Below are 12,071 nucleotides of genomic sequence, written 5' to 3'. Positions count from 1 at the left end.
ATCTGAAGGATTTTTCATGTCAAGTAGAAAATCACAATGATCCATCACTGTAGAGCTATTTTCAGAACCAGTTTATTTGCCATGCAGTTGTTCTTCGAGGGCTACACGATGACCCGTGCTTTACAGTATATACATGAATTGCAGTCTTGGTGATTTTTCTTTTCTTGATCTACTCTCTGCCCCGCCAGTTCACCTTACCTTTGCTGCTGGACACACTGAGTCAGGCTTTACGTGGTAAAGGAGCATTCCCGTATGCCGTCCTCCAGATGTTGCTGAAACTCATCATTCTGGTCATCAGCACGCTACTGCTTGTCATAGTGCGCGTCCAGGTCATTCAGTCGCAGTTGCCCGTCTTCACAAGGTACTTTCTTCTCCAAAGTCTGCATTTCCAAGTCTTGACTGAGTGGAAAGATGTCAGTAAAAACAAACAAAACGTGACAAATGACAATGCAGTATATAGGGATTTTTTCTTCTCATCATGCACGCACTTGGGTTTCTGTCTGTCACATTTTACGATTTGTTTTCCTTTGTATCATCAGGGTCCTTGCCGGTGCTTGAAATCCTTGAAAACGCCTGAGTTTTAATGTCGAGCTTTCAAGGATTAAAAAATGCTTGGATTTTTGTTGAAATGCTTGTGAATGCTTGAAATTGTTGCTTTATTTGTCAACAAGTCCTTCTAAAAATTATGCAGACACTGCTCTCTGGTGGCTTCCTTTTTTTTTTTTTTGCATTTCTTTTTCTCTCATGATTAACGGTAGTTAAAATTAGTTTGCATGGCATTGTCCTAAGAAGTGTCATTGGGTCCTATGGGTCGCACCCATGAGGACAGGTGCTTGCTAAACAGGGCACTATGAAATATGTATTAGTGCAAAGATTAATTAACAGTTACGACATTTATTTTGGGCCATGCAAAAAAACGAAGGTGGCGTTTCCCACTGGTAAACCCAACACCTATATGGGGAGAGATTTTTCTCAAAAACAATTAGATTTGCAACTTACTCAAGATCTAGAAATCATATGATGGATACAAGTTCGATTAAAAACTCATATGTAAATTGAAAATAGACATTTGGCTCTGCAAACTATTGATTCATAGTGCTAGGGAATTTGGCCAAATTGGCTTTGAAAGTCCTTAAAATTGCTTGAATTAGGCCATGAAAAGGTGTGCAAACACCTGTATCATTCCTAGCTCTTCACAGATCTAAGATTTGTGCCATATGGATCTATTCTGTTATAAAACAAGACCCCAAGCAAAAAAAAGATTAAAAAGATGCTGCCTTGTAATCCTCTTAGTCACTTGTTAGGAAGTTGTTCAGTCTTTTTGTCGCCGTCTACGTCTTCGCCAGCCATCTCACCAGCCATCTCACCAGCCATCTCACAGATAAAATTCCACAACAATTAGCCCGACAAGTGCTAAGCCGGTAATCCTTAAACTGTCTGTTTTTAGGAAACCAGAACTCCCGGGATAAGCGCTTCGAGCCATAATACAGGAGAATGATGAGTTGAGAGGACAGGATTAGGATAAACACATCCGTCGCCAAAACATGTTGAGAACACACATCAAAGTGCTTTTGCGTCATCAAACTCGCCTGTTGTGCTCTTCCCGCATGCAATATCGATCACTGGAAATGTTTCGCAATTTCGGTTACCCGTCTTTGTACTGGGTCGTGCGTGGTTTGGCTTTTGGTAGTCGTCACTCTGCATCTCTTGGCACGTCCTGTCGAATGATTTGATAATTAAAAGAATGATGCCCTAAAGTCGCTGCTTCAAACGACAATTGCAGATTTCCTGTGATGTTTACGGCCTGGCATCATGCGTTTTTTGAGTTATGTGTACTGTAATCTAAGTAGATTTTATTCATTGTGCAAAAACAGTTTGATATCAGATTGCCATCATGACCTCACATAATTTTCAAACTGCAGAGTAAAAACATGTTGAAAGAGACAGGTTTAAAGGAGGGGGAAAAGAAAAAAAAACTTTACTGATAATCATGTTTTCTTCTATTTACATCTGCATAATGGCTTTGAATTGGTGGACCATGTGCAACCTATTTCTTCTTGCATTCAAGGCCAGTAACTGAGCGTCCTGGTTCAATTAATATGCTTGGCTCCTACCGACTGTGCTTGGTCATTATGGAAATGTATCACAATAGTACACGAAACTGATTCACTTGGCAAGAGATGCTAATCGCTCTTAATTTTTTAAATTCTATAGTTTTAGAAAGTATTTGTGAGCCAAAACAAACATCCGAAAAGCCCACATATTGTGCTTGATGTGGGGAAACCCAGCCTCTATAATGGATTTTAAGTTCAAAAAATCGGAAATATGTCTTCAATTCACATGCTAGTAATGCACCACGGCTGCAACTAAGGACTATTTTAATAGGCAACTAGTCACCGACTATTGAAACAATTAGCCGAATAATTTTTCGTAAATATAGCATGAAGTTTAAATATGTGGCAACAAGAACAATGGATGTAATGAAAATTAGCATTTATCAAAAATGCTGCAAATTCATACAAAAATTAAAGAACAATGCCCGATTTAAAACCAAATAGGCACAGTGCTTGGTCAGTAAAGACATACATCTATTAATAAACCTCAGTCCATGTTTTTAAGAACAGGTTAGTGAAATAAAATCAAGTTAACATGTTTTATCCTTGTAAACAAAGAAAACGGGCTCATTGGCAGCAGTACAACAGTAAACAAAAACAATATGTGCGTTTTATGAAGTATATTTAGTGGTCAACTGCAAAGTCCAACAAAAGTACTTAACAATTATCAGCCGTTTAAAGTCTGTATTAACAACTGACGTTTGTTTTTGGACTGCATTTATTTATTTTTAAATAGATAGATAGATACTTTATTCATCCCCGTAGGGAAATTCACACTTCCAGCAGTATCCTTGAGTTGAAAATAAAACAATAAAGTAAAAGGAATACAATACATAAATACCCAATGTAACGTGTTGATATAGAGTATTTAAATAGTGCTACATAAAATACACACTGTAATAAAAATAGGGTTATATGCAATGTGGGGGTGGGGTTTAATGTGGGCTTTTACTCCCCGGGTTGATTTAAAGAGCCTCATGGCATGAGGAAGAAATGAAGGTTTGTCTGGCACAGTCTGTCATAATGCTCAAGCTCTCTTTTCCAGCGACCTATTTGCATATAAAATGTACAATGCGATGACAACACAAGCGTATTGGTTTTATCGTTACGTAAATCTTAATAAGGCGAGTCAGACTCCAATTTCGTACTGTACGTCATGCTCTTGAAATGTTCGTGTTTAACCGAGCTGCTCCCATGATGCTCAAGGTCTGCTTTGTGATTATTCTATTTAGTGGCCGTAACCAAGCTATAAAATGCTCCCAAACTTGTTTTGGTACGGGTACTTGATGTTGACACCGTCATTTCTGTATGTTTATGTTACCGTTTGAGAGAGAAAGAGAGACGTTGTTGCACAGGAGTGAGTCTCAGCAAAGATTTTATTTATGTTGCGATGCCCCACTCTGTTGGAAAAACGTGTCTGGCCATAAATGTCCACAATTGAATTCATTTTCGGTTATTCCTATTACTAACAACATGATTTAATCGTTGCAGCCGTATTTTACACAGACTAAAAATGAGCATTCAACAACAATACTATCCTTTTTCAGATTTGACAACCCGGCAGCTGTGAGCCCGACACCAGCCCGCCAGTTAACATTCAACTACTTGCTGCCTGTTAACGCCTGGCTGCTGCTCAACCCGTCCGAATTGTGCTGCGACTGGACCATGGGCACAATCCCTTTGGTGAACTCAGTTTTGGACCAGCGCAACCTGGCCACACTGCTCTTCTACATCCTTCTGGGCCTGTTGGCGTACCACAGCATCACCTGCTCACGCAGTTCGGCCAAAACAGTCGTCATGGTGAGTTTAAATCTTTAGTTACTGACAATCATTAGTTTTACAATTTTTCATAATACAGTAGACACAGGATATGACATTAATTGGTTCTAAAGTGGGAATTGCAAAGTGAAATAGCAGTCTATTGTGGGATAGAAACGTTTGGCAATTAGCAAATGCATTTGATTTTGGCGTCAAATATGTGAGGTCACTTTCTGGAGGAAAACTGGCGCCATTGCCGTCGAGTATCAAACATGTTTGATCATTTGATCATTGCGGAGCTCAATCGCCAAATCTTCAAGGGTGCGCTGCACTGGGGAAAACGGCAAGCTCTTTCCTACAATGCAAGCGCTTAAGATGCAAAACACCACGCCAACGTCTGGAAATATTTATGATGACTTTCTAGAGCAGGGGTGTCAAACTCATTCTAGCTGGGGACCACATGCTACAAAAAATATCTCACAGGGGCTGGACTAATAAGTTTAGGAGAAAGAAAGAAAGGGAGCGAGAGAGAGATAAAAAGAGAGAGAGAACAAGGCAGACAGTAAGAGGGAGAGAGAATGTAAGAGAGACAGAAAAAAGAGAGTGAATAGAGAGCACAATTAAAAGAGAGAGAGCACAATAAGGAGAAAGGGGAGAAGGAGAGGGAAAGACAGAGAGAAAAATAGGAAGAAAGTGAGAGAGAAAAAAATCAAAAGAATAAGAGAAGAGAAAAATACAGAAAGAAAAAGACAGAAAAAAAAGAGTGAGCATGAGAAAGATAGGGAGAAAGATAAAAGAAGGAACTAGTGAAAGATAAAAGGAGAGAAATGGAAAAAAGGAGGAAAAGAGATATGGTGAGAAATTACTGGAGAAAAAGAGACAAAGGAAATAGATTTAAGAAAGAGAGAAAGAAAAAGAAAGGGAGAGAAAGAAATACTACTACAGTTGCTTTGCGAGTGGTGACTGGCTTGGGTGACATCAAGTGGACATTTTTAAAAGTGCAGCTCATCTTTCTCTTGCGCTTCTCTCAGTGTAGTCTTGCGGGCCGGATTAAAACCTTGGTGTGCCTGGTCCGGCCCGCGGCCCGCCTGTTTGACACGAGTGTTCTGGAGGATAAATCCAATGTTTTTATCAACATTATTCATATAATATAACCAGAGCAAAACAGAAGGTTTGACAGTACTTAATTCAATTATTTAAACATATACATGATATTTGAAATTTTTTACACACAAATCAAGTCCTCAATTTACTCACCTGAATTGAACAGTTATCAAAATTGGGACACATCTTTTTCTTTATCATCGGCATCTATGTCAGGTCTCTGAAGTTTCCTTTCCTCAAGGAACAACAACAAGCAAATGCAATTTAGTCCATTACCGTGGCAACTGTCAATAACAAAAACCCAGAAAGATGACGTATTACATCTGTGTTGCAATCTGCCGCTTTTCTCAGTATGGTTCTCTGTCCTGTAGAAATATAGGGCTCGCATTTAATGCGGCACAGCCTTCATTTGCGTTTTCTTCCTGCGCAGGACTAAATATGCGATCATCTTCGTAACCTTTTTGAATAGTCGCATGATCTGAAAACACATGACCTAAACAACTTGAAAAAGACCTGAAAACGGCATCAGGTGTGCAGGGGGCATAGCGCTGTTGGTGTTCTGCGGCCAAAGGCGTCGACTTTCCCATGCTGCTGGTGACAAGAGTGCGCCGGGCTATAGATGAAAATGTCGTAAGGCGGAGTCGCCGTATCACAGGGATCCACCGTATGAGGCTGTTGGCATTTTTCCAATATTTTAAAAATGTTTAGTTCCACCTTCTCTAGCTTCACCAATGATCATAAAGAAGCTCATAATCAACAAATCAGTGGTGTCGATAAAGTTGCTCGGAGCACCCGCAATACTCTTTTAGTTTAGATTGGGGCAGCAGTGGCTCAGGAGGTAGAGCGCTCGTCTTGGGATCAAGAGATAGGAGTTCGAATCCCGGCTCCTCTGTGTTACATGTCGAAGTGTCCTTGGGTAAGACACTGAACCCCAATACCCCCAATAAGCAGGTTAGCGCCTTACATGGCTGCACGGCCGCTATTGGGAAATGTGAAGCACACTGTAAAGCGCTTTGGGAAGTCTTGACTTGAAAAGCGCTATATAAATTCAGATCATTTGATTTTAAATACTAACAAATTTGCACGGATCAAAGTCAGCCTTTTTAGTAATGAAATAGGACGGATGTGGTTGCAAGGCATGTTTGTGTCAGAAAGGCAACTAAATGTCCTTATTGTACCAAGTCTGCCTATTTTCTTGAAATCATTTCTAAATACTTTTCTTTGTTCTAATGTTGCACTTTCACCACAAGTGTTTGTCTCTCTGTGTAAACAACCACGTTTTTATTGAATGTTGTCTGCTCTGCTCTGTCTTTTGTTCCCTTCAAGGCTTTGTCTTTGATCGTCCTGCCCTTCATTCCAGCGTCCAACCTTTTCTTCCCAGTTGGGTTTGTCGTAGCTGAGCGAGTCCTCTATGTCCCTAGCATGGGTTTCTGCGTGCTAGTGGCACACGGATTCAAAGTTGTTTCATACAAAGGGTGAGTGGACTCGACAATTGTATAGAAACGATTGGCTGATTGACTATTGAACAACTCTGACTTTCCAATGGACCAAAGTGTACTTTGAAGACCAGATGGTCGAGGTCGATAAGTAATCACAAAACAGAGTTTTTCCTCAAAGGATATTGATTAATTCAATTCAAAGAACGAAACGTTCTATGTCAATGTTTGCGATCTGACAGCCATGTGTCTTAATGATATCAAGCAGGAAAATGATGTTTAGGTCCAACAATTTTTCAGTGCTTGACTAATAAATTCCAAGCCAGACGAGAACTAAAATCCAACAGAGGGAAGCGTCGTGTTTTGTTTTGAAAGTGCTTTTTTTCCTGACCATCTTGACTGCGTACAGGGGAATAAGCCTAACAAATTGCTTTTATAGAATTCTACCAGTGAATTCCAAAATGACCTTGATCATTCTAGAAGAGAGAAAATAACATCTTATCATGCTTAACTATCTTGTTACTAGGATATTATTTTATTACCAAGTTGTCATTATTAGAAGTTGGGTTAAAATAGGCACAGTCGCACACTAAAAAGTGCCTTGTGTAAAGAGTGATTTACTTGTATCTATTACAGGGTAATTTTGAAAAAACTTTTGAAATTAATCATGTATTCAACAGGGTTCGTAGGGCCCTTGACATCTTTAAAAATGCTTGAATATAAATGTATTTATAAGGACTGAAACCTTTGAATTTTGGTTGAAGTGCTTGTACATGCTTGAAATTTACAAGCCATGTTTCTCATCTAGTCTGCTTAAAAATGACGCTGAAACTGCTCTCTAGTGGCCTGCCTTGCCATTGCATTTATTTTTCCCTCGTGATTAATGGCATCTTGCACTCGATTTTCTTTTTTATAGCATTGTCTTATGAAGTGTCATTGCCTCCTACGGGTTGCACCCAAGAGGACAGGTGCATGCTACACCAAAACAGGGCATTATGAAATTTGCATCAGTGCAATGATTACGTATCATTTATGGATATTTATTATGGGCCATGCAAAGAATTACAGATGCTGCCCTACTTACGAACGAGACGATCGTTCGTAAATTGAATTTGTTCATAAGCTGCTTCAGTGCTATATTTTGTATGTTTCAGGTTTATTTAAGTATGTTTAAGGCTTGTATAAGTAACCTGTATTGTTTTGTGCCTAAAAAATAAACATTTTGTAAAATAATATGCTCTATAAAGATAAATAAAGTTAAGTTTAACTTACTTTTGGAAGGTGCGCTTCAAGAGGTCCTCCTCTGTGGTAAAAAGTGGCTGAAAAAAAAAATCTAACCATTTTCTCAACCGCATCAAGCTTTCTTATTCCACTTTGGTTTCAAAAGAGATTGCTCGCCTCTTCTTTACACTTTACACCAGCCATATTGAATGGATGCACGAGATATTAAACAACAAAAATGTCAAAGTTTTTAGCGCGCTGGAGATACAGTCTAGAATGTTTACACACCAACTAGGAAGAGCAAGCGGATTTCTTTTACCGGTGGGTGCTCGGTGACCTCTCACATTGCCACACGCCTGTAGCGGCGGAAAGAAGCACTACAGTAATGTCTTGTACTTGAAAAAAAGGTGCACACAATACAAAATCGAACTTACAGCAAAGTCCAGATATTTTTGGACATCTCGAAAAAAATCTTTATATGTACTATTTTTCGTAAGTCAAATGGTCATGAGTAGGGGAGCGTCTGTAGAGCATTTCTCTTTGGTAAACTATTATGGGAAAAAAATCCTGTAACTGTAAATGAAAGCTAATTTTACTGTGATTTTTACCCAACACCTACATGGGGAGAGGTTCATCTCAAAATATATATATTCGCGATTTACCCAAGATCAAAAAAGCATGTCTTGATAAATGCAGATACAAGATTAAAAAGATCATATGTAAATTAGAGATAGATTTATGGATGTTCAAAATGCATGATCCACACTGGATTTCTTATTATAATGGTGCTGGAGACATTGGAAAATTGGCTTTGAAAGTCCTTAAAAATTGGTGGAATTTTGCCATGAAAATGGTGTACAAACCCTGACTCAAATGCCCTGATCTTTCTCATAACAGTTAAAATTTAGTTAAAAGTTATTTTTTAAGTGTTCTTGGCGGTTAACCTGGAGCCCACAGACACCACGTTGATGACCCTTGTCAAGCACATCGAGGGTCAAGACGTAACAAAATCAACACGCGCCACAAAACCCAAATGTAGTCATCCGAAATGGTTTATTCTGTAGCCCCAATTCCCCAATGCTGAAATGTTTTTCAGTACTCTTGATGTCTGCATCTACATTCATGGAAGTCATACACAGCATGTGAGCTTCCAGCGCAAGTGAAGCGTGGAAGATGAGATCAAATGACTTGAAAGAAAGACATTGAGCCGACAATGTTTAACTTTTTCTCCAATTTGAGCTGCATTCCAACATTTAAAACCTCTGTTTTCTGCAAAGGGCGTGACAAGGAAAAAAATCGTCCTGTCTTGTTTTTAAAACGAAGGGCGCACACACACTACTGTGTTTGTCCCTCTGTGAAATTAAAGCAGTCTCAAAATTTTTATTTGGCTAAAGCCCCTTCCTACATATGTCCCTCTTGGTGCTTATGTTATGTTCTGTGGGTTTTATCTTGTACGGGTCATCTGTCTTTGTCGCAAAACTTGCTGTATTTTGAAGAAACCTGAAGAAAATCTCCTGGCTGGTGATTTGCTTGCTGCTGACAACGCACGCTGTCAAGACCTTCAACAGGAACTGGGATTGGGAGTCAGAATATACTTTATTCATGTCAGCTCTTAAGGTAAGACTCATTTGCGAAAATGACATATCTCTTCTTGACTGAGCTTCTTTGTATTTCAGGTGAACAAGAACAACGCCAAACTGTGGAACAATGTCGGCCATGCGCTTGAGCACCAAAACGATTACGGCACAGCGCTGCGGTTCTTTTTGCAGGCCACCTTTGTACAGCCAGGTACATTTAACACAAAAAATTCCACCGTAAGTTCAGTAACTACAAGTACAGTAGATTTAGAATTAGGAACTTGTTTTTTTTTTACTACAAGAGCACCCCAGCATACAGCCACAGCACTTTACAGTATTTTCCCTTTACTGAGTGGAATAAGATGTCTTTAGACCTCTCTATTCGTCATTTTCTCCACTATACAACATCAACAAATAATTCAAGTCTGCTCGCCCAAAAAGATTCTAATTTGACGTGTTTCTGTTTATTACTGTGCAAGTTACGTCTCTAAAATGCCTATTTTTGGTCAACGTTTTATGAGATACTGGTCTGCTTTTAGTTTGCTTTACAACCTCATGAAAATGCAGATATGCTATTAGCTGGATTAACTTCCACAATACCTTTTTATTTTTTTTCAGATCAGAATCTCATATGCTGTGTACTTTGTGAGTCAGTTCTAAAATACTTTATTTACTTACAATGGATCCAAAGCGCAGCCCCGCAGTACAGAGGTCCAAGGTTCAATTCCAGCTACCCGGCCTTCCTGTGTGGAGTTTGCATGTTCTCCCAGTGCCTGCGTGGGTTTCATCTAGGCACTCCCACATTCCAAAAACATGCATGTCAGATTAATTGCTGGGTCCAAATTGGCCCTCGGTGTGAATGAGCGACTAAGTTGTCTCTGTATGCCCTGCAACTGGCTGGCAACCGGTTCGGGGTATCCACTGCCGGCAGATGGCTGGAATGGGCTCCAGCACCCCCACGACCCTAGTGGGAATAAGCTGTGCAGAAGATGGATGGATAGATGGATCCAAAGGGTTGCAGTGCTAAATGTGTTACCAAAAACGTAATAACCGTGGAAACAGAGCTCGGGATTATCAAGACATATGAAGAAGCCACAGTAATCTCTACCCTCGCTTAATTACGTGGCAGTAACAAATCTATGAAAAGGACTATCTTTAAAAATTAGGTGATTAAAGTAAGGAAATCTTCTTAGGGCATGACAATCCTCACCTGTGAAAGTTCTAAAAACTGCTGTCGCCATCACCTCCCGCCTCTGTATCCAAAGGCTACATTACTCAACCGGCACAAGTCTCGTCGCTCCAAAAACTTTTTCCCTTAACATGTACGTACGTATAGACCTTTACTGGACGATGTATATTGCATAAGTAGTACTGACTTTTTGTTAATTTAATGTTTTTATCTAGGTTACCAAAGTTTCAGTAAGCATAAGCCATGCACTAACATTGTTTTCTATCCCCCGCTGTGGTGTGTTTTCACTTTGTGATACCTCCTCAGAACAGATTCATATCATATCCTGGGGGTCTATTGTACATTTAAAGCCCATTTGCTTCATGTACACTGTTTTATTTATACCGTCCTAGATGATATCGGTGCCCACATGAATGTGGGGAGAACTTACAAGAACTTGAACAAGTCCAAAGAGGCAGAAGATGCCTACTTAGTTGCCAAGTCCCTCATGCCACAGGTAGGTGAACCAAATGTAAGCAAGGGATTTGGTTGAAGGCGTAACGGTGCTTTGTCTGGGTCAGATTATTCCCGGTAAGAAGTACGCAACACGTGTGGCCCCCAATCATCTCAACGTGTACATCAACCTTGCCAACCTGATCCGCGCCAACGAGTCCCGACTAGAGGAAGCCGACCAGCTTTATCGACAAGCCATCAGCATGCGGCCCGACTTCAAGCAGGCATACATCAGCAGGCAAGTTTGGGTGATGGCAGCTGGAAATTTTTTGCAGATAGGGTTTTGTCTAAGGAGGAGTTTGGTTTTCATGGATAAACCCTCTTGGCAGGAACACTTGACGATTTGTGGTTGCTGAACCATTATTCAAACTTATTGGAGGAAAAGCATAATAACGCCATGTCAAAATACAGTGCTCCACTTAGCATGTTGTGGTCACTTATTGTAGCTGCAATCTACTTTGAAATGACATTTGTGGGTAAACAAAATGTTGTTTTGCTATGGCTATTCATTTATCACTTAAATATTTTTTATTAATACGCTAAGCTAATGTCATAATAGCAAATTTCTCTCAAAAATAAAGTGAGGAACATTTAAGTTAAATTGAATGGATTTCAAATGTTTTAGTCATAAACTGTTTTTTACGTTTATTTTTTAATGTTGGGACATTTTCTAGGCATACATTTGTAATATGAATAATATGATGATATGCATGTTATATATATTATGAAGAAATGTCTTTTACAAGAAAAAAAAGTAAAGTAATTTTTCTTTTTCTAAAAATTTAAAGGGGAACTGAATTCAATCAAGTTGAGAATCAATTTTAATAGAAAATCTTTGGCCTTCATTTTAGATTAAAACTCTTTAGAAATAATATTGACATTTGAAACACATGGACATTTTTTTTCCTCAGAATTATTTTTTTTGTGAGAAAAACAAATGGTTCCGCTAAGGTGTTGGCAATCCAAGATTTTCAAAGAACCATAATGGACCAAAAAACAAATATGTCAGTAGTAAAATTAAAAGCCTTACTTTTAAATTAAAAGTAAAGGTGTTCTAATTCGTCCCTCCGTACCTAAAAGCATGCATGCTCATTTTGAGAATAGCTTACCAACAATTAGTCAATCATCCTATCTGTGCCCCAGGAATGTCTATAAATCACCATAAGTCACCATGCTCTTG

General features: G+C 39.2%; 1 protein-coding gene across 3 annotated transcripts in view; it reads left to right on the top strand.

Moving 5' to 3' along the window:
• Positions 1–12,071, top strand: part of tmtc3 (transmembrane O-mannosyltransferase targeting cadherins 3) — a 79,338-nt gene that overhangs the window by 57,542 nt on the left and 9,725 nt on the right. For all 3 annotated transcript variants that reach the window (XM_088340449.1, XM_088340450.1, XM_088340448.1), the window contains 7 exons: positions 189–361; positions 3,662–3,914; positions 6,303–6,451; positions 9,130–9,250; positions 9,310–9,421; positions 10,792–10,895; positions 10,960–11,129. In XM_088340449.1, coding sequence (XP_088196575.1) covers positions 189–361; positions 3,662–3,914; positions 6,303–6,451; positions 9,130–9,250; positions 9,310–9,421; positions 10,792–10,895; positions 10,960–11,129 — 1,082 coding nt within the window. The remainder of the gene's footprint in view (positions 1–188; positions 362–3,661; positions 3,915–6,302; positions 6,452–9,129; positions 9,251–9,309; positions 9,422–10,791; positions 10,896–10,959; positions 11,130–12,071) is intronic.

This window comes from Urocampus carinirostris, chromosome 7 (genome assembly GCF_059441175.1).
Source record: "Urocampus carinirostris isolate Australia breed hairy pipefish chromosome 7, RoL_Ucar_1.0, whole genome shotgun sequence".
In the NCBI taxonomy this organism is placed as follows: Eukaryota; Metazoa; Chordata; class Actinopteri; order Syngnathiformes; family Syngnathidae; genus Urocampus; species Urocampus carinirostris.
Note: the sequence above shows the minus strand (reverse complement) of the source record. Positions and strands in the feature narration are given on the sequence as shown.